We start from the raw sequence: 24,429 nt of genomic DNA, 5'->3' as shown, positions 1-24,429 counted from the left end.
CCGACCCTCCCACTTTCAGGAATAAAGCAGGTCATCTTTTGTCCGACAAGAGGGGAATATAGTGACCTGAACCGATGTCCCATTTCGCAACGTCTACAAAAGGACACTATTCAGAAGCAATTAGCCATCTCAGGGGAATGTGTAACAATATTGTGATAAGAGCATTAAAACCTTCCTGATCAATGCTGCCTCAACACAAACAACATTATCCATGCCCTTATAAAACTGCATATTAGCTGATAATTGGGTTAACACTGGAAGAGAAAACGGCGAAATTTCATTTAGAACGTTAAGCTTAAAAATCCCTGCAACAAACCATGCTGAGTACGACAGTCAACTGATGAAGCATGGGCCGGTATATCATATCTTACTTTGAAAGGAGCTGTAAAGTTCAGATCAGCGTTAGAAGGTTGACAGATCTTATGCACGTTTAAGATTAGAGTTTTTGTCAAAGAGGGTATAACGTCCCTGGCCTATCATAAACCGTAGAAAAAATCAAAGCCCTCGCGGTCGTTATTCCACCGTATTAAACTAGTTCGCAGAGGCCTTAGACGTAGCGGGTACTGCCTTCCAATTGCCCAGTCGATCAAGCTGCTATTAGACATAATGCCGATCCAGCGACTAAGGCGAATGAATTATTGGATTTTATTGTCAATATGCGGCATAATAGGATCTAAAATGCTACAATTGATTCCTGCCTGTCAGAAATCGCCGGTTTCAGAAGGAGGTCTCACTATTGAACCTCTACACGTAAATCCTATGTCGTTACCAATACGGGTTAATGCTAGGAAGACTAAATGCAGATTTCAACACATTTCAGACCGTCAGCCCCAGGCGCTTGAACAAATCAAAATTTTCATAAACTTCTAAAAATCACTCCTCCGAGATTGGGCCCCGGCAATACCGATTGAGATTTTGCAAGTTGGTTGGCATTAAAGTTGCACATAAAAATTCAGCTGGTTTGCTGGATTCGTTGAGCCGGTGACTATAAATTGCTTTGATTGTGGCCCTACTCGTGGCTGCGTGAGTTGTTAAAGTGACAGGCAATTGTCTGTGGCCTGATTAAAGCGCAAAGTGCAGCAGAAAAGACATTATTGATGACCTGACGGGGCCGCCACGTGTGTGATTACCGAAGGGTTAGTTCCTTAAGCGAAATGCAAATAAGGTGATCCGCTCTTTGGCAATGTGAGCGTCATGGTGTGGGTGATACAGAACTTGAGGCAGAGAACACAGCCGCCAAAGATGGTATGGTAATCAGCCGGGAACCAAAGCTCCTGATGAAGGCGATGTTTTACTCAAGAATCTAATTACCTACTGTATATCTTTAAAAACGCATCATATATGTCTGTATCTTGTGTGATGTACTGAACGTAAGGAACAAGTAACCTTTGTCTCTGTTTTCTAATGTCCAAGCAGCTATTGTAATAATGGATGCCGCATCGACACTGGTCACGAAGTAGGAAACGTAAATGGATTTAATTAATAGTTTTCTATCAATTTGCCTTTTCCGATATGTGTGCCGTTGCAGAGCTCTTTTCCCAACTGCAAGACATTGCAATTTAATAAATCGTAAAACGTTGTTCCCCTGTGTAAAATTATATTCTATAGCTCAGTCATTGTCATGCATAACGAGGTTGACTCGCTAAGTCGACTCTATGATAGAAAGCGTGTAGGATGTTGTGAACTATAAGGGGACAAAGGTAGCTCTCATACAAATCAATTATTCATTAAGCAAAAAACATTTCGGTTGATATTAACATAACATAAGGCTCAAGAAAGAAAACACTTGAAAATTTGATTTGACCAAGAAACCCTGCTGTAAGAATAATTATACTTAACTGGAGGGAAAAACAATGTGTACATTTGAAACTTGGATTTGACCAAAACATACAAATATTATAAAACGTCACCGAAAGACGGCAAACTTGAGGTGAGGTGAAATGGGGTTTAACGTCGCGTCCAAGATTATTGCACTTATATAGCGACGTGCATGTACGTGTGTGTGTTTGTGTGGCTGTGTACGGACTGATGCCGATTTATAGTGCCAGCTCACTGAGATACCATGCCGCAGTTTAACATGATTACCCCACTCAGACACAGTATACTGACTCCGAGCCGACCAGTCCTTGTTTTAGCCCCGTAATGCCGAGCGCCAGACAGGGTAACAACAAGTACCATCTTTTAACGTCTTTTGGTATGACGCGGCCGGGATCGAACCCCAGACCTTCCGCTCTCCGGGTGGACGCTCTACCACTAGACCACGGAGGCGGTCGGGAAACGTGAGGTCCACAACACAACTATGATACCCGTTTCAAACACATCACCATCAAATAACCATGTCTTGTCCGTTTCATTTTAGACACCATCAAACATGGGTGTACACTTTCTTTTGAACGGCAGTTTAGGTAGGACTGTACAAATAGAAATATTGATATTGCAAACAGATGCCGATTACCAAGAGATTATTAGCGGAGAATTAACAAGCGTGATATACAATTTGCAGATTTGATTAATGCGTGCCATTCCAGTCACCTCTCGACGTGCTCAATCATGTAGTCAAAGGATCAAAAGTCATGCATAGTCACATCAAAATGTCCACGTACACGTACTCCGAACACGGCCAGTTAACTAGAAAATAAGAAATAGGCCAAATGATCCTGATGCAGCAAGTCATTTTTGGAAGATGGGTTGGTTGTGTTTTTATAATAAATGTTTTATAACAAAGAATGGATCTCTGGCTGTATTTGGTCACTTCTTTCAACAACAACAAAATATAATATTATTCCCCTATCAAACATAGTCGTACCATCTGGCCATACACAGAAAACAGTTTGGCTTTTTGCCAAATATACACACCTTAGTGAGTTCTGGATATTGCAGAATTTCTGCAGAAAGAATGAGCAGTTGAGTGAAAGGCTGTGAAATCAACATCATTCACAAAGATTGAGACTTTTCAAGAAACGCCTAGTCATACGTTATGTATCCTAAATATTAACCTCGATGTTACAGACCCGTCAAGATCCGGGTTAGAGTTGGTCTTCAGCAAACTATCTTGTTGTTACAAACGGGATCGGGTGGTCAGGCTCGCCGACTTGGTTCATACATGTCGTTGTATCCCAATTGCGAAGATCGATGCTCATGATGTCGATCAATGCATTGTCTGGTCCAGACTCGATTATTTGCATACCGCGGTCATATTGTTGGAATATTGCTGAGTATGGCTTAGACAACAAACAAACACAAATCTTTGTACAACACTCCCTATTATGTCACGGCGATGTTAATGTGGTGTCTCAATTTGAATGACCTCAACATTTCTTGGCGAACACCTGGGGTCATCACTGTAAGATAGTAATTCATAAGAACATGCTTATCATCTAGTCGGAATCGTACAATGGACTCGGAGATTGAATAGAGATTTCTGCTGATTAAACACATGTTTTAGTTGTTCCTTATTTACCCATTGTGACCAATTTTATCATGTCTTTTTCTAGATATATCAAGATGTCGAGTCCAAATATGAACAACCTGATTATCATTGGATGTATCCTGTGTTACCTCAGTGTGTTCCTGTTGGGAACGGACGGTGGAGTTGTCTCCCCTTCATTGTTCCGCTATTTGTGTCAGGTGAGCTAAATGTTTCATTCACTTTTACAAATTTAGATGATGATTGAAACCAGGATTTGTTGATAGATATAACAATGATTATTATGACTACACTAGAAACATTCATACTCAAATCGCAGATGAAATTCACGAAAGGAAGGAAAAAAGACTACAGATATGAGTGAAACATAATTTATGAACATGTTTTGAATTAGGCTGAAATGTCACAAATAGATTTAACATATTTATGATACGTTGAAGTGAACTGCGTTGATTTCACACCTAATTGATGGAAAAGTACTTTTTTACCAGTATCAATAATGTTGAAACATTTGCATTCTTATTTATAAAATTCGTAAAATCTTGCTTTGGTAACGAAATGGTACTTTCCCACACATTTAGCAACGTTAAAATGTAACTAACTACACAAAGATGTTCGAAATGTTGCTTCACAGTTGCACTCCATAGAGACTCTCATGACATGTTCTTCGTTGGAAATAAATTAATGTTTTTTTATAATCAGTTACAGAATACATTTTCGAATATATCATGGCACACCTGTGTAGAACAGCATACATATGTGTACAGTCTACCCATACAGTACGTCCACAGTATCATAATATTATATATTATACACATGTATACTTAAGATTCACATGTCAATTTTAAATAAGAAAACCTGCTATATTTAATGTACGTGTAACATGTCAGACTGTCTTTGCATAAATATTCCTGTATATTTTCCGCATGGCGCATTGATGTTGCTTTGGCCAATATAGTATGACATAAAAAAAAAAGCTGAGTGGAGACGAATCACCTGAGGTCGATGTCAATGCCTCATGTGATTTTTGCATCCATGACAGACTCCCGCTTTCGATATTATTTTCAGAACAACATGTTTATTTTCCCAATAAACATTGATGGTTTTATGTATCTCCTCGAATAATATTTAATGGAGGGCACATTGTGTTACGTCCGGACTTAGGGACATTCAACAACCGTCAAGGCTCCTGGTCTCATTTTGTGTTTTTCAACACTCGATATTTATATTTATCTTATAGATCAATCACATAAGGATATAAATTATGAATTTTATGTAAACAAATTACCATAAGATTGAATAAATATTAAGACCAGAATCAGTTTGTTAAGAGTGCATGTATTGATTATATAATGGCGCGATAAACTCAGGAATGAAAAAACCGTTGTCCTTAATATGAAGTGTACGCTATGCAAAACAAATGTCGGTAATCTTTCGAGAGCCTGTCAGGTGTATATAGCTTCTAATTGATTTATAGATAGGCGCCATTATTTCAATGCCTCATTAACATCCTCTTCAGATACCTGCTTGGCCTTGAGAAGAACAGTTCCTGGAATGTGCGGTCATTATATCAAACAGATACGCGTAAACTACCCGTATATTCAATTCATTGTCAGTCAATATACTCCTGCGTGTATTCCTCGACCTTGGTAACACATTACAAACAAATGCAATGGCAAGGACGCTGTTCCGTATGTCATTCTATTAGGTGCAGCCTCAGAAGCATTTTTGTGTAGATGTATATTCTCATTTGAGTCCCGCGACAGAAGTTTCCACGTGTTATCTGACCGTAATGACCCCATTAACTTCAACTTCAATGCGGTCTGAGACTCGTCAATACAACATAATGTAATGTAACTCGACTGCTAACATTATTTGATCACAACCTTCTGGTATCTATAGTACATGCTCGTCCTAATCTTACTTTGAGACATGTTCTGTGTTTTGTGTGAGCGTGATAACCTTGTTACACCAGCTTGGCTGAGCAGGTCGCCTATCTGTTGTGATCCTTTGGTAAGTCGTGGCAGCTAACACGATGTTCTCTGTGGGTCATTAGATCAGACGAGGTTGTTGTTTCACATCGCTTCCTGACACCAATCCAGCGTTAAATCAGATGAGGTGTGGTAACACTGTTTTCACCACAGCCTTAACATGTAACGTTTTCTTCCAGATCCGTGCCTGGGTGCTAGCTTTGGGCTTCACTTTAGCATTTGGGGCCATGTTCAGTAAGACGTGGAGGGTACACGCTATTTTCACCAACATCAAACTCAATAAGAAGGTAAATTCATCCTTTGTTGTGTATCTGATTAGTCTCAAATAGGCCATTAGTGCCGACGGTGCATGTATCACCAAGCACACTGAGCGCCATTACACAGAAGTTTGGGAATCAGGCAGAGGAAACGTATAATGAATGGCGGTATTTGTTTCAATCACTGCCGTCAGATTGGCTTACATGACAGAGCGCATGTGAACGGTAACCTGTTGAGTCGTAAAATCATATTACGTATTTGGTAGTGCAAGAATACCGTAGCCTATATCTAATCAATACAGTTTATATACAAAACACAATTAGATTGTACAAAAGTTATCCATTTACGAGATCATCTCCGTTTTGGCATATCAAGACTATGACATCAATGAAATTTGCACAGTCTTGTTTGAGTTATAACATCAATATGAAACATGTTCAAATATGTACAATGTGCAGTACCGCTAATATTTAACCATTTGACAGATATAGTAGTGATACGTTAGCGAAGGGCGTGACGATGTAACAATACTAACTTGACAATATCTGTTGTATCAGTAGCAACAGAAACATGGTTCAATAGTATACCATTATTGGAAACGTTTGGTTCCAGGGATGTATTTTTGAACAGACTATTATCATGTCATGATTGATTGATATGATGACTGCTTATCGCCAAATGAATTCTTTCTATACTTGGAATAATACCTCATTTGATTATTCCATCAGCGCATAACCTTTTTACGGCTAGTCACTATCATTGCTGCTCCAAACTGTAGTTCTTCAAGTCTATTTTCATTAAAGGCGGAGCATTTATCCCAGACTTTCGCCGCATATTCTGATATTGGTCAACTAAAAGAAGTTACTGTATAGATTCTTGATAGCGTTGACTTCTTCACTTGGTACGTCAGTAACCTTAGTGAGGTTATCAATTTGAATGTCTATATCTACGCAAATATGTCATTATCATTGTGACTAAGTATATACACTTTCTATATTATTTCGATGTTTCTTTATAATTCCTACATAGGCACTCCTGGTCAGAAGTGTTCAACTGTACCTCAGTGCTTGTCGTTAGACCACACTATGCACACTTTGGATTTAAGATTTTGAATTGAAATTAACATTTGGTTGTCAAAACGTTACCTTATCTATCATTTATTCGAAACATAGGTGTTATAACTATTGGTGAACTCTTTATGTAAATTTTAAAATATACATATCAAGACAATCCAGGGCAATTTTTCAATTGTTTTTTTCGATTTCACTTATAAACCAATCACCTTCCATAATTATTGTACGAAAGTGTTTCCTGTTTTGTCCCACAATCCCTCATTCTCAGGAGAGTTGTATTGCGCTGGGGATTTTGAAGCAGAACCTCTACGCTCCTATTTCCTTTGCTAGATGCATTTGTATCTATGTCAGTAGAAAGCACACGAGATATTACAAATAGAATTACAGGTGTCCTCATGTCTTCTATTCCTCAACACATGACTACTCGCAAAACCTCAGAGATTTCACTTTAAATATCGTACTGCAATATTCATTATCACTATGGAATCCATAGAAGTGAGGTTTGCAATGCCTAGGCATACATACTCATATACCTGCTATTTAAGTATCATGCATGGAGAGGGCGGTCGGGTGGCCTAGTGGTTAAAGCGTTCGCTCGTCACCCGGAAATCCCGGGTTCGATTCCCAACATGGGTACAATATGTGGAGCCCATTTCTGGTGTCCTCCGCCGTGGTATTGCTGGAATATTGCTAAAAGCGGCGTAAAAATCATAGTTATTCACTCACTCATGCATGGAGAATAGTATTTTTATACATCTGAGAAATACAAGTTAAGATATCCCAAACATGTTATTTGCTTACGTAAACCTTGCAACTGAGTCGTTCCATATTTGATTTCATACAGAGATTTCATTTTGGCGTCTTCAACTACCATGCCATTATGTTACGCATTCCTCCAAAGGCAGAAATCGATATAGGTTACGTATTTTATCATTCTCCCCACTTGAACCAAACCGAACCAGCAGATGAGGATTTTATGCTGTGCTTAATGTTATATTCAGATTCAGAATTATGAAAAGCACATGGCTCCGTGTGGCAGTATGATGGAGCCACGCGTCTTCACCATGCAGAGAATGCGGAAGTACAAGTGTTACATGCCGTTGCTTGTTGGGGATTTATTGACATGGAAAATTGAAATAGCTCCAAGCAGTTTTATTACTTTGTTTTCAAAACATTTGTTTCAAGTATAAGCTCGACTAGGATATTGAAATAATAAAATCGAAATTGCATTATGATTAATATTGGTTTTTAAGGAATGTTCATTCTCCATTCCGATGAGACTTTCTGGTTATAATCAGCTCGGCTCAGATGGCCCGGATGCATGTCAGTGTCTCGCGTGTTTTATCGAACAGAGTATTATCAATGGGTCTGTGTAAAGACACTTTAACTTGGAGGCATTACTGATCATATCCGATCTGAAAAGTGTTCTTCCCCATTTTCCCGATATGACATTTATTGATAATTGTTGAAACGCAGAAGCATATGGCAGTAGTTTTTCACATGCTTAAATTGGCTGACACACGTAAAAGTAAACAGTCTTCATTTTCAATGTTGGCCCCAAAACGCCAATGATATTTCACTATTTTAATAATTACTAGTATTACATTTAATATCAATCAGAAGTAGATAAGCACGACCTATTGCATACTCGACGGTGTATCATTGGTCGACTTTTCACCGAGAAAACGAAGGCCTCGCTCGCGTGCAAGCTATTTACAAGCATTAAAGCTTTAGAGGCATGTATATATCTTATAACAGACACTCTAAGTGGAAGGTAATGGTATTCAGAGTAATTGATTATCTACACTTTAACATGAAATCAGTGTCTACAAGCACATAACTATGTTCGGGCGCCTACCAAACATACCAGCGATCTACCGACGTTAGCTCAAGGTGATTTACAGCAACGATCAAGGACTTATATATGGGCTGTTATTCTAAAATTGCGTGCTCAGGGGCCTGCCTCTATACCGGCGCCGGAATGCTTATGTCAGTATCAAAGCGTTGTAAGACTGTTGATGTCAAATCCGTGATTTTCCGCTATGTCGACCATATTAGATTTTACACTTAATTGTGTTGCATCCTTATCGCCTGCGGTTATCGTACTTTGGTGTTTCATACCTTTTTTCCATTTGGGAAGCGATGTTATAAATATCAATAAAGTCATTAGGCGAGCCGAGACTGCTCTTGTCCCGCCGTAGAACCATGATGAGCCATAGCGTTGAGCAATGTTCCAAATGGTATGGACGTGAAACACAGCGTTTACCAACAAAGTACCAGTCGTCAATGCTTAGCGTACCATCAACGCTGTAATAATAATAGACAGTGCTGGGTGGCGGGACACATCAATAATCACTTGTGTGTTACTCTATTACTGACACCAACTATTGGCAGTAACAGACAGTCTTGAATAGTAGGAGTCTTTAGCCTAAGAGAAACCAGATGACTGTGGCACTAATTTTGTAACATAGTAGAGGCCTTGTCAGTTTGCTCCCTTCAAAATGAATTAGAACGTTATTTAACAGAAGGTAGTTGCTGTGTCAAGTTGTTCAAACGTTCGCCCGCTATGCTGACGAATTAGGTTCGATTCCAAAATGGGTATGATATGTAGCCCTTTTCTCTCCCTCGCGATGTTGCTTGTATATTGCTAAAAGCGGCGTAAAACCGTTCACACCCACTAATGTAATAGCAGAAATTGGGAAGTCAGAAGGTCCTTAATGATACTGTTTGATCCAGGGAATTTTGGATCAATGAGTAACTGAATGTAGTCATGGGGAATATTCATCTTATTTCTCCGTAAAGTAAGAATACCGTGTAATATACCGTGACTGGTTGGTATTTCTGGGGTTGTAAATTATATTATCGGAAGAATCAAAGTGATTTATACCCCTTGTCAACCTCAGCTGGGCTCTGAATGATGTATCACGTGACTGACCACACTGCTGGATTGGGTAATTCCTGGCCTTCACGGAGCAATCGACAAATACTTTTTAATTTGATAAGCTAATTAATCTGTGGTATATTGATCGTAAAGATGAAATGGACAAACTGCTATATATAGCCCTTCCGAGGAATGCTTAGCGATGCGGTATGATCCCGCAATGAGCGCCGTCAATTGAAGGGTGAACGATCTCCATCGCAACTAGGAGAAACGTTCAGCTAATGTAATTCTCAGGAGGTACAGGTTGAACAGTAACCTACAAAATTGATGCATGAAGTTATAAAATTTCAAGTGTAATCTTTTTTGGGGTTTCTTGAAGAGCCCGCGTCAAAAGGTAAAACTGCACGATCACAAAGAAGCGCCGGATATGGAAGGGATGCTGGGATTTATTCGCTTCCGGTCACCCAATTAAGTCATTACTTGCGGCTGGATAAGGAGCGATGGCCAGCCCGTGGCCACGTATCTGGTGTAGTAGTTCCTCGTTAAACGACAATATAACCGTAAATTCATATACAGGTCACGCAGAAAAATATGCGACCGATTTGGAAAATAGGGCATAATTTTAGAAAGGCGCGATGACCTCAGAAAGGTTTGTGGGGTGAGGGACTGGGGAGGGGTTGTAATGGATGTTTACCATTGAGTCTTCCACTCATCACAGCCACTTAGCACTTCTCATTTCCCTGCTAGAGCAACCATGCGACAAGTTTATTGTGAGTGGACATTTCATCTCAAGGGATGCTGTATCGTAAATGGTGTTCGCCATGTCTTTATTGTACAGTAACAGTATATTTTTAAGATGTTCGTATTCGATGTCGTGTGTGAATTATCCCTTCAGACAGAATGGCGATGTTCGAAAAAGATAAAACCTCATCGTTAATTGGCCGCACACAAAATAATTGCCTCAGAACATCGTATGAGAACAAATTCAGCAACACGTCGTCCCATCTGCGAGTGGAGTGTAAAGCGATCGGTGCTCACAGCCTCTCATTTCACGGAGTTATACCGTATCCCTAGCGCCCACGTCGAAATGGGAAAAATAACGAACAATTACTTCAATAAATGTGTGAATATGATAATTCAATTTCGTGAATCTCCAGTTACAAGGGAAAACATTTTACGACATGTTTCAAAACTGCATTAGCTGCTCATCAAACGTGTACATCAAAGATGGTCAATACAATAGGCATACTGCTGGTGGTAATTAAACTATAGATTATGTCAGTATGTGCATCGCGTTCTGGCATTTCACAGGGCTCAATAACGATTTCTAACTGAAAACGGAATTCCATGTTTAAATTTCGATCATGCTGAGTTTAAGTCAAGGATATTTACGGCCTGATCAATCCTGTATAAAGCTGGCATTAGAGAATGTTAGCAGCATTATGTGGAGAAAATGAGAGATTTAGTGTTCCGCCTGTTTGGGCTGTCTAGACGCGGCACTGTAAAGTTAGTTCACAATGATGCGCTTTACACATCAGAAATTCTCTGTCCCATAACATGAAATATTGTTTGTTGTCAATTGTGAGACTGGTGAAGGCTGTGCTTGGTTTATTGTTGGTTCCGTCCAATTTGAATACACTTTAGTACGGAGCTAGCTACTCTGATGTGTATTTTACCGTCATTCCACCTTCTCATGCGTGCTATTGGAACGCCTTCGTGGTGTATGATCTTGACGTTCTATAGAGAAGTCCAGGATTGACAATAATGGTACGTGTATGTCCAATTTGTGAAACGGTTACGCCTAATGTGACTTCTATAGTACTTATCGCTTAGATGAATAGGTAGAGAATGACGTCGTTTTTTTACCTCTTGAAGCCGTCAGGTTATGTTGGTGTTTTACAAAGATTGAAATTGGTCACATACGGACGTGACCATAGTTTCATTAAGTATCGAGCCATGTTGAACATTAATTATGTCCTGGTGTCAGTCGAGTGGTTTCTTCGTGTCTTTAATATGTTTTCATATTCCGTTTAATACCGTGGAGGGGGTGGCAACCAGTTTCAAGCATAGGACTCTTCTTTTCGTGTTGTCTTAACGTTTTGCAAGACGTAATTCAGCATCCTCCGGGGGAGCCGGTGTCCTTGACCCAGCAATACAAGACGCCGTACTTCCCTCATATCTCAGGGGAAAACACATGTTTGATCTACGTAAGTTCACGGGATTACACATGAAAACTTGTAATGCAAACCCGCGGCACTCTCGACATTTATGTAAATGGTAACATATAACATTTATGTATTTGTGAAAGGTTCTACCCGAGTAACTCAATAGCCTGTCCTGAACCACATGCTGCAGGATCTGGCTAAAAGTAAACTCATGTCATATCACTTCTCCTTTGTTGCCCGTTGACTTGTGTAGATAGCGGAGTACACCAAATGGACCCAAGAGCCACAATGCACTGAGCACAGTTATTCTTCTTCCAGAATCCGCTGATCCTTAGTTTCGTTCTCAGATTCTCTACGATAAACACTTTGGTACATCAGAACCATACCAAAACGTGCACACCCTGTGTTGATCTAGGACATTATACTGTACGTCACGATATACTAAACGAAAAAGGTTAGGGATATGAATATTTTTCGATATACCTTTTGTAGTGAAGACTGAGTTTCTCTACATGTGGACGGTATATATACATTTTTGATGATCCCTACGTTTTCTTGTTGAGTATGTAACTTACATAATGTTCGAAGAGATAGATGGGCACACATATCATCGGCAAAACGGTCACATAGCAATCAGTACTTGTATCTACATGAATATTGACGCCAACCGACTACATGCTACTTATTACTAGTAAGAACGTTACATATTATGGAAGCTGCTTCTATATAATGATAAATAAAAGCCACAAACCCTGTCTATAATCATAAAAAGATTGTGTCAAAAAACTGAGTCGATTGTACGATTTCGACTGTATCATGAGCGTGTGTTTGTGAATCACTATCTAATAGTGATGATACCAGTGAGGATATCCTGCCCCGCTGGTGGCACCCGTCCCAAACACATGCAAGTGCAAGTCAGTTGTTCACCTGAGTGCATTTTACCCCGTTTTTAACAGTCGTATACATGTATTACTGTGTGTCAGTTTTATCCGGGAGGAAAACCTAGGATGATGTATATCAGATGTTTACCACTTTGGTGAAACACCAATTATGGGTATGGTGCTGACAAACCAATGGGCATAACCGAGCGAATCTCGAACCTTGAACGCCTTATGTTTTACGTGATTGAAGGTGAGGGGGCTGCTTTCCTTATATGTGGTAACAAGCCGTGGGTTCGTCATTGAGCCATGGTTTGTCAGCACCATGGTTCATTTGAGTTTCACAAAAGTAGTAAACGTCGACCTGCATCAATTTGGGCTTTCATCCACATTAAGCTGACGTAAATCAGGGTGAATTTGTTGACATATTCAATAGATTGGACATTGAAAGTTGTTTATTATAAAACCAAGATAAAAACCCAACGTTCCCACTAAGTGACAGATGTGCTCTCTATATCCCGTTCATGATGTTCCTGAGGTCGAGTTGTATGTCCCCAGGTGATCAAGGACTACAAGCTGTTTCTGATCGTGTGTGTGTTGGTGTTACTGGATGCTGTCATCCTTGTGGCCTGGCAAGTGTACGACCCCATACAGAGGGCCGAGAAAGACCTGGCGCCGGAGGTAAGTTCCTGAGAGTTGGTGGTTGACGTTGGTGCTTCTGGATGCTGCCATCGTTGCAGGCGTACAACCCCATAGAGAGGGCCGAGAAAGACCTGGCACTGGAGGTGAGTTGTTCAGAGTTGTTCAGGATGGACGTAGGCGCTACCGGATGCTGTCATCCTGGCACAGGTGTACAACCCAATTCAGAGGACCATGGATGTATTTGCTAATTGATTACGTTCAGTCTCGGAGACAACGTGAAAGGCATGGTGTGGTTAAATAAATAAAACAATTTAGCACATATGCTGAGGGAGTGGTAAAGGTGAGTGTGTCAAGATTGAGCTTCATGTTGACCCCAATTAGGGCATCGAACCCAGAATGACGAATACAAGCTTTGACCATGGTGTTGCCTGCTTCAACCCTATGACAGCCGTTCCATTACTTTCATTCATTGATATTGTCATCTGCTGTCACAAAGAGTATTAAATCTGATACTGAAATGTATATCCATTTAAATGTTGGCATGTTAAGCTGCACTAGCTCACTAAATAGCTCCGACTTCACCCTCCACGACAACATCAACCTCGGCAGTAGACTGTAGTGACAGTGATGGATTCCATCAGTTATATATACTGTCGTTGTCTTACTATAATTACAGTTGTGTGGTTAACTCGCATTTCAGCTTTCACACGTTAATCTACACATGTACAGGCAATTTAGATTGGGGTGAATTTTCAAATGGACTTAAAAAGGTGATGGGCAATCTAGGAAATTAAAAAATACAATAGGAGCATTTCTTAACCGGCGTAGACAATGAGTGTATTACGTATGAAGTCTCGACCCGGCTGTTATCTGGAAGGCCGAAGGTTATACCGACAGGAGTGGAGCTCTCAGGGGGAGGTCAGCCCGTGTTGTATTCGGTGGTTCCGTGCCGGAATGGAGCTTCACATTCAATTACTTCTGAGACACCATCACTATCGCACCTTCACTACCAATAGCTTGAGCTTAGTCTGGTGTTCCTGCTTGGCGCTGAGACAACCCGTCGTGCGGGACACAATGCTTCGGCAGCTTCTGGGGACCGGGAATCTGAGTCAGGGGGTTGGAGGCACGTTTTGGTAATACCCTGTTACCGCTTAACGTTTCTGCGATATAAACTAGAAATTGGTGAACGAGATAAGGTTTGAATTAGTTTTGTCCTCCTATTCCAGTGTGATCGTGTTTGTAGAACTCGATGGATTTACAGTAATGTAATACTCGTGGCCTCCTTCAAAGTGGCACGTTTTTTTGTAGCAACTCAACTTATGGTCATTATAAAACGACAAGAAAAAACACGAACAGACGGCTCTGCCTCTTCTAACAGGTCTGGATCGTAAATGTAAATAGTAATTTCTGTTGGGGAAAGATGTGTGTAACTATATATGTCAGTAATGTAACTCTTCCCTAGCATAAATGACTTTTGACAATTGCAATGCCACTTGCAATGATACTGAATACTTGTGTTTGAGTTTGGGATTTCCCTCCAGGTTGTAATATACATGGGGTGATTGATAAGCTACTCGAAGCCTGTTTCTCATGACTTTCCTTTTTTTCTCATTCAGGTTTATGATGACTACAGTGTAACACCTGTGTTAGAATACTGCAAGAGCGAATTTATGGAGATCTGGTTGGGATCTATATATGCATATAAAGGTCTGCTCCTAGTAAGTGAACACATGTACTCTCCCGCATGGAGCTGGTGGGTTTGGTTAGTGCGCCTTTAAACAGTATGTCATTTCTATCTCGGTGTATCGATAGTGGGGGAGGAAAACCCAAAGTGACGCAGGCCCCTGACGTGTCTCACTTTGTTGAGACCCATGCGCCAGGGTTCACAATCCAGAGGTCACCAATAGGTGATACGGACTGTTAAAAAGGGGCATCGTATTTATGCTCATTGTAAATAAGTTTAAAGAATGATTTTCGTCTTCTCTGAATATTTTAGGCAGGTGTAATTGCATTGTATTGTGACACATTTCCAGGATGGTTGTGTGAGCTCTGTAACCCCTCACACAATACTGTCACAATAACCAAAATAGCTCAAACGTTTGAATGAGTGAGTGAGTATAGTTTTACCCCGCTTTTAGCAATATTCCAGCAATATCACGGTGGGGGACACCACAAATGGGCTTCACACATTGTACCCATGTCGGGATCGAACTTCGGTGTGACGAGCGAACGCTTTAACCTCTAGGCTACCCGACCGTCCCTTCAGACGTTTGTATTTTAACACAAAAAACTGACTAATGAATTGTAAAATATGTAAAATATTTATGCAATTTTCATATTGTTTGCACTAACAGAAACAGTTCATAGATGTGCTTTTTATAAATATAGAGAAACATGAAAACAGTAAAGTTATATTTATTTCTCAGGTATTTGGTTGTTTTCTGGCGTGGGAAACACGACACGTGAGCATCCCCGCGTTGAACGACTCCAAGTACATCGGCATGAGCGTGTACAACGTGGTCATTATGTGCGTATGCGGGGGTGCCGTGTCCTTCCTCATCAAGGACCAACCCAACTCCTTCTTCATCATCATTAGCCTCTGTATCCTGTTCTGTACAACAATCACACTGTGCCTTGTCTTTATGCCAAAGGTAAGTTCACACATGTGTAACGTTATACCTTTCACTATTTCAACACTACAACTCACCTTCCTCACTCACCATAAAAAAATCAACAGTGTGTCATTGTAAAAGTAATAAAGAAGTCTGTGTTTATAATATCAGTGATAATATAAGATGATTCCTTATGTCCCTTCTGACTTAAGGAAGTGAACATAACCTCCTTGTAACAATGATATGTAACTTCCAACATTATTTCCCGACATATAGAAGGTTACATTGTTCCTGCCCTGCCTAATCAGTGAACGTGGTATCATCTTACAATGATAAGCTAGCATTGTTTCCTCGTGTCGTACCAGTACATATATATCAGGCTAAATCGTTTACCTTCTGACTGTGTTAGGTGAACATGTTTCCTCGTGATATTCATAAACCGACTTTGTTTACTAGTAACATATAACAGTTCACATTATTCCCCTCTGACAACATTGTTCCACAGTGACAATTACAAGCCTCGTTGCGTCCTTGGGAGATATATAATTACATATTATTCCTCTCTAACTTCCAACATTGTTTCCACATCACCATCTTAAGCCTTGTTTTCATGGTACATAGATAAGAACACATTATTCCTCTCTGACTTCCAACATTGTTTCCACGTCACCATCATCAAGCCTTGTTGTTTGCATGGTACATAGATAAGAACACATTATTCCTCTCTGACTTCCAACATTGTTTCCACGACACAATTTTAAACCTTTTTGTTTTCATGGTACATAGATAAGAACACATTATTCCTCTCTGACTTCCAACATTGTTTCCACGACACAATTTTAAACCTTTTTGTTTTCATGGTACATAGATAAGAACACATTATTCCTCTCTGACTTCCAACATTGTTTCCACGACACAATTTTAAACCTTTTTGTTTGCATGGTACATAGATAAGAACACATTATTCCTCTCTGACTTCCAACATTGTTTCCACGTCACCATCATCAAGCCTTGTTGTTTGCATGGTACATAGATAAGAACACATTATTCCTCTCTGACTTCCAACATTGTTTCCACGACACAATTTTAAGCCTTGTTGTTTTCATGGTACATAGATAAGAACACGTTATTCCTCTCTTACTTCCAACATTGTTTCCACGTCACCTTCATAAACCTTGTTGTTTTCATGGTTAATAGATAAGAACACATTATTCCTCTCTGACTTCCAACATTGTTTCCACGTCACCATCTTAAGCCTTGTTTGCATGGTACATAGATAAGAACACATTATTCCTCTCTAACTTCCAACATTGTTTCCACGTCACCATCATCAAGCCTTGTTGTTAGCATGTTACATAGATAAGAACACGTTATTCCTCTCTTACTTCCAACATTGTTTCCACGTCACCTTCATAAACCTTGTTGTTTTCATGGTTAATAGATAAGAACACATTATTCCTCTCCGACTTCCAACATTGTTTCCACGTCACCATCTTAAGCCTTGTTTGCATGGTACATAGATAAGAACACATTATTCCTCTCTAACTTCCAACATTGTTTCCACGTCACCATCTTAAGCCTTGTTTGCATGGTACATAGATAAGAACACGTTATTCCTCTCTTACTTCCAACATTGTTTCCACATCACCATCTTAAGCCTTGTTTGCATGTTACATAGATAAGAACACATTATTCCTCTCTGACTTCCAACATTGTTTCCACGTCACCATCATCAAGCCTTGTTGTTTGCATGGTACATAGATAAGAACACGTTATTCCTCTCTAACTTCCAACATTGTTTCCACGTCACCATCATCAAGCCTTGTTGTTTGCATGGTACATAGATAAGAACACGTTATTCCTCTCTGACTTCCAACATTGTTTCCACGACACAATTTTAAACCTTTTTGTTTTCATGGTACATAGATAAGAACACGTTATTCCTCTCTGACTTCCAACATTGTTTCCACGACACAATTTTAAACCTTTTTGTTTTCATGGTACATAGATAAGAACACGTTATTCCTCTCTGACTTCCAACATTGTTTCCACGTCACCATCTTAAGCCTTGTTTGCATGTTACATAGATAAGAACACGTTATTCCTCTCTGACTTCCAACATTGTTTCCACGACACAATTTTAAACCTTTTTGTTTTCATGGTACATAGATAAGAACACGTTATTCCTCTCTGACTTCCAACATTGTTTCCACGTCACCATCTTAAGCCTTGTTTGCATGTTACATGGATAAGAACACATTATTCCTCTCTGACTACCAACATTGTTTCCACGACACAATTTTAAACCTTTTTGTTTTCATGGTACATAGATAAGAACACGTTATTCCTCTCTGACTTCCAACATTGTTTCCACGACACAATTTTAAACCTTTTTGTTTTCATGGTACATAGATAAGAACACGTTATTCCTCTCTGACTTCCAACATTGTTTCCACGTCACCATCTTAAGCCTTGTTTGCATGTTACATAGATAAGAACACGTTATTCCTCTCTGACTTCCAACATTGTTTCCACGACACAATTTTAAACCTTTTTGTTTTCATGGTACATAGATAAGAACACGTTATTCCTCTCTGACTTCCAACATTGTTTCCACGTCACCATCTTAAGCCTTGTTTGCATGTTACATGGATAAGAACACATTATTCCTCTCTGACTACCAACATTGTTTCCACGACACAATTTTAAACCTTTTTGTTTTCATGGTACATAGATAAGAACACGTTATTCCTCTCTGACTTCCAACATTGTTTCCACGTCACCTTCATAAACCTTGTTGTTTTCATGGTTAATAGATAAGAACACATTATTCCTCTCTAACTTCCAACATTGTTTCCACGTCACCATCATCAAGCCTTGTTGTTTGCATGTTACATAGATAAGAACACGTTATTCCTCTCTTACTTCCAACATTGTTTCCACGTCACCTCCATAAACCTTGTTGTTTTCATGGTACATAGATAAGAACACGTTATTCCTCTCTGACTTCCAACATTGTTTCCACGACACAATTTTAAACCTTTTTGTTTTCATGGTACATAGATAAGAACACGTTATTCCTCTCTGACTTCCAACATTGTTTCCACGTCACCATCATCAAGCCTTGTTGTTTGCATGGTACATAGATAAGAACACGTTATTCCTCTCTGACTTCCAACATTGTTTCCACGTCACCAACATCAAGCCTTGTTGTTTGCATGGTACATAGATAAGAACACGTTATTCCTCTCTTACTTCGAACATTGTTTCCACGTCACCTCCATAAACCTTGTTGTTTTCATGGTTAATAGATAAGAACACATTATTCCTCTCTAACTTCCAACATTGTTTCCACGTCATCATCATCAAGCCTTGTTGTTTGCATGGTACATAGATAAGAACACGTTATTCCTCTCTGACTTCCAACATTGTTTCCACGACACCATTTTAAGCCTTGTTTGCATGGTACATAGATAAGAACACATTATTCCTCTCTGACTTCCAACATTGTTTCCACGTCACCATCATCAAGCCTTGTTGTTTGCATGGTACATAGATAAGAACACGTTATTCCTCTCTGACTTCCAACATTGTTTCCACGTCACCATCATCAAGCCTTGTTGTTTGCATGGTACATAGATAAGAACACGTTATTCCTCTCTGACTTCCAACATTGTTTCCACGACACCATTTTAAGCCTTGTTTGCATGGTACATAGATAAGAACACATTATTCCTCTCTGACTTCCAACATTGTTTCCACGTCACCATCATCAAGCCTTGTTGTTTGCATGGTACATAGATAAGAACACGTTATTCCTCTCTGACTTCCAACATTGTTTCCACGTCACCATCATCAAGCCTTGTTGTTTGCATGGTACATAGATAAGAACACGTTATTCCTCTCTGACTTCCAACATTGTTTCCACGTCACCACCATCAAGCCTTGTTGTTTGCATGGTACATAGATAAGAACACGTTATTCCTCTCTGACTTCCAACATTGTTTCCACGTCACCATCTCAAGCCTTGTTGTTTGCATGGTACATAGATGAGAACACGTTATTCCATCTCTAACTTCCATCATTGTTTCCACGTGACAATCGTAAGACTTGTAGTTGACAGACAGACAGACAGACAGACATAAACTATTCCTCGCTAGTTCCTTTTCATAATGTCAGTGTTACATTGTTCCTTTACAAAGTGTCATATTTAAGATTCCATTTCAATAACAACACAATTACAACGATAAACTGTTTCTCCTCTGATAAGGAAACAAAAAAGACATTATATCATTTTATCAAAGAGAAGTTACATCGTTGTCGGTACCATACGTACGTTGTGTCGATTGCGAAGATAACGTGTTTGCGGAATAATGTCCTTTGAAGAGTTTCAGACATTCATAACAGTAATTGTTTCCTTAACCAAGGTTCCGGAATAACGAGGATTTATTGTATAGCTAAGTAAGAAGCATTGTGCCACATTCGTAGTTCCACCTTGACCAGTGTCATAGAAGGGTTATAGCCTAGCTTACATTGCTGACGAATTGCTGAGCCAAAGTCCTTGACATGTAGCAGACTAATGGATGGTCATAAAATCCCCACTGTAGGATCCATATACGCCTGTGGTAATATAACGTCACTGTCTGTATATATGTCATGTCTGGTTCCTGACACTTCATCTATGTAAAGAATTATGCATAACGGTGACGACGTCAAACTTTACGTCTCCTGTCCAATATAAGTATCCACTACTGCCATTAATGGCAAGTTTTTGCGGTTATGATACTCCGAATTTGACTTGTTCGTCGTGCCAAAACCAATACATGCCAAAAACTCAGAAATGAAAAGCAGTAACAGATTGGTTTTTGGAAAATAGAACTGTCACGATACAATTCGGTGAGAAGGGGGTTTGACAGCTAAATTGCAAGCAGACACGATGTCGTGAAGCGAATGGAAAATGGGATGGTATGTCGTTTATGCAGAGGTAATAACAATGTATGTCAAGTATCCTTGTCATGACATGGACCACTTACACTGCATTGCTGTCATGTACAGCATCGTTTGACCTTTTGTTGATAGCAACTCATGCCTACTTTCAAACAGAATTTAGCTCCAGTGACGTCCGAGCTAACATATACCACTCGACTTGTGATGGGTGTATTCGTCGTGTCGTGGTGTGGAAGGGAAATGTTGCCATTGTACGAACGTCGTTTCGACGCCATTTCAAGTTGACATACCCTTTGCCGGAGGCTTGACGTAGTTTCGACGTCATATCAAGTTGACATGCCCTTTCCCGGAGGCTTGACGTAGTTTCGACGCCATTTCAAGTTGACATGCCCTTTCCCGGAGGCTTGACGTAGTGTCGGCGTCATATCAAGTTGACATACCCTTTCCCGGAGGCTTGACGTAGTTTCGACGTCATTTCAAGTTGACATACCCTTTCCCGGAGGCTTGACGTAGTTTCGGCGTCATTTCAGGTTGACATACCCTTTCCCGAGTACTTCACAAAGGAGGTTAACGTTTGACACCTTCATCTGGCGGGGATATATTTACAGTCACATGAAACCATTCCGATGACGTTGATTCTGAGCCAGGAGACCACTGGACATTTTGATCGTTCATTTTGAACAAGTAAAACTGACGCAGCTAAGTTATACATATCGAATATATTCGTTGTCGTTTCATTTATATCAATCGGAACATATAGACGCTGTGCAGCCTGCATCTTTTTAGTGGACCGCCTTTATGGTCTAGTGGTAGAGCGTCCACCTTGAGAGCGGAAGGTCCGGGATTCGATCCCCTGTCGAGTCATACCAAAAGACGTTGGTACTTGATATTACCCTCGGCCTCGGCATTAAGGGGCTAAAACAAGGACTGGTCGGCTCGGAGTCAGTATACTGTGTCTGAGTGGGGTATTCATGTTAAACTGCGGCATGGTATCTCAGTGAGCTAGCACTATAAATCAGTCCGGACTAGTACAAGCAGCCACATTCACACACGCGTGCATGCACGTCGCTATATAAGTGAAATAATCTTGGACGCGACGTTAACCCCCCATTTAACCTCACCCCACCATCTCTTTAGTGCATAAGTCAGCAAACACTCTTGATCAAGACCTAGGCTTCCGTTCAGTTCTACATCTACCACAGTCTTCAGTTTGCAACGACCAGACCGAGCCAATACCATTTCATAATATGCCATTTCAAATATTCATTATTATATAACCCTTTTTCGCATTACGTTCTAAGAACTTAGTGAATTATGAATGATGTTTCTGCAATAATGTCAATATTTGTTTCAACCTACATGTTCGCCCAATGGCAATGGCTCTTGGCATCAACTACGGCTTTGCCATGTGTCACGTGGTATCTGCCATTTCCTTGCGCCTAGAACTGTCACAATGACGCTTTTCCTGTTCAGCCAAAGTAGTTATTTTCTTCCATTGTCGGATCATTGTAAAGAAAATATTCAATTTTCACGGATGTTAATTTTTTTCAAAAGCAATCATTGCCTTACTGCGCATGCTAACAAGTAAACCAGCAACGACTACCTATTATAGAAATCCTGAATTCGGAAATGTGTACTTCGTTTTCTTTTGAAAGTGCATTAAGACATGGCACTCACAGGATATGCGGTCAGGTTTATTGATATTAAGGACATCATTATCAGCGTTTCCTGCCATCCATCATATCGTTTGTCCGCCTGTCTGTTAACACTTCGTTCACAAAGAAACCTTTCTCTCGTACGATTTTCAATCATACCTTTGATGATCAGTTAAATTTGAAATCGTATCACTCTCTCTCTGTCAGTCTCTGTCTCTCTTTCACTCCCTCTCTCTCTCTCTCCCTCTCTCTCTCCTCTCTCTCTCTCTCTCTCTCTCTCTCTCAACCACATGATTGCATCTCTCAACCACCCTATAAAACCTGGGAATTCACGAGATAATAGTCGCTTGTTGAAATAAACATTTTCGTTGTTACATAGGATAGTTACCGCTACCGAATATCAGACACGCTTTTGGTCGTCATAAGGACGAATATGTTTCACGAGGGACCGATAAACAGCGTGTAAAGATTCCCACCACCAAACACACACAATCGACTCCACGGACCTTCTCAGCTTAGATTATTTATGGTTTGGTGAGATTCAGCTCCTAGCAAGACAAATTGACAGACCTACATAACCGCAACAGTCTGGAGGGAGCCCCAGCGTCAAGCCATAAAACAACTTGTGTATAATGGGAGTCCCCATCACAGTCAACTGTGCCTTGACCAGCTGTGCATTTACAGGCTGTGGACCACAGGGTATTACTAAAGCAATACACTAAGGCACTTACATTGTCCATATAGGTCTGGCCTACGCTACTGAACGTCTGATGACTTGAAGTTTCTTATGGTACATAAATGAGAAGAAACCAGATGGCGGATGATGTAAATACATGCCTGCCAAAGACATCATCTCAGTAGTTATGTACGTCAGTGTATGCAAGTCAAACCTCTAGTCAGGCCACAGGGTGTTTGAGTCATACCGGAATGTTATCTTAACGAATCGGAGAGATATGTTTTACTGATGACATTTTTGATCAGGTGAAAATCTGGATTGTCTGTTCCAGTCTCGATTATTTAAAGGCAAATTCAACAAACGTCAAAGGGACAACATGTACGTTTTCGTGTGCATTCTGTTAACGCATGCTGTGTACCACATAAGTATGTAACATGTATTGGTACAGTGTATGTATGTTGGCATATGTTACAGATGATTACACTGCGGCGGAACCCGAAAGGTAACGACACGCGTGTTCGAGCAACGCTGAAGAAGACGTCGAAGAAAGACGCCATAGATAGCAGCGAACTCCAGCTGAAAATTAGAACTATAGGAGATGAAAATAGGAAATTAAGAGAGATTTTAGCTCAAGTAAGTACAGTAATAGTGACGCCGCGATTCGCTGTGCAGAGTTGCGTCCCTTGGGCACGCTAGAAACCTATGATTGTGGGTTCGAATCCCGGTTCGCCCCAATTATGTTTCTAGGTTTGTCAGCACCATACCCGTGCTCGTGGGTTTCACCAAAGTGAGAGACCTGCATCACTTCGGGCTTTCCTCCCACATAAAGCTGACACGACGCGATATAACTGGAATACCGTTAAAAGCGGCGTTAAACCCAACTCACTCACTCACTCACTCACTCACAGTAATAGTGAACACCCGGTAAGCTTTGCAAGTACGGTCTCATGGTCAAGGAACTGTAATTGTGTTCTGAAAATACACTGATACGTTGTTCGTTTATGACATCTATTTTGGGATGACAATTCATTCATGTTGAATGTTGATTTTTGCTTTCCAGACACACATATGTTCATGATATGTTCTGTATGTGTTCTGAATTGGAGATCGATAAGATTTTGAGTACTAAATTGACAAAACTGTACTGATATTCGCTTGTTTCGGTAACAACATACACTGAAACGAGCGAACTATAGTTGGACCTTGATAGTCCAGTCCTTGCGT

General features: G+C 40.2%; 1 protein-coding gene across 3 annotated transcripts in view; it reads left to right on the top strand.

The window, feature by feature from the left end:
* The window catches only part of LOC124140562 (gamma-aminobutyric acid type B receptor subunit 2-like), a 172,855-nt gene that overhangs the window by 138,108 nt on the left and 10,318 nt on the right, over window positions 1-24,429 (top strand). For all 3 annotated transcript variants that reach the window (XR_007218733.1, XM_046508199.2, XM_046508200.2), the window contains exons 12-17: window positions 3,495-3,627; window positions 5,598-5,705; window positions 13,232-13,354; window positions 14,932-15,033; window positions 15,742-15,966; window positions 23,680-23,838. Coding sequence is in view for 2 of the 3 variants with exons in the window: in XM_046508199.2 (XP_046364155.1) it covers window positions 3,495-3,627; window positions 5,598-5,705; window positions 13,232-13,354; window positions 14,932-15,033; window positions 15,742-15,966; window positions 23,680-23,838 (850 nt within the window). In the remaining variant the exon portion in view is untranslated. The remainder of the gene's footprint in view (window positions 1-3,494; window positions 3,628-5,597; window positions 5,706-13,231; window positions 13,355-14,931; window positions 15,034-15,741; window positions 15,967-23,679; window positions 23,839-24,429) is intronic.

The sequence above is a fragment of the Haliotis rufescens genome, unplaced genomic scaffold (genome assembly GCF_023055435.1).
Source record: "Haliotis rufescens isolate VD_foot unplaced genomic scaffold, xgHalRufe1.0.p SCAF_6, whole genome shotgun sequence".
Lineage (NCBI taxonomy): Eukaryota > Metazoa > Mollusca > Gastropoda > Lepetellida > Haliotidae > Haliotis > Haliotis rufescens.
The sequence above is the reverse complement of the archived record's forward strand: the minus strand, read 5'-3'. Positions and strand labels throughout refer to the sequence as shown.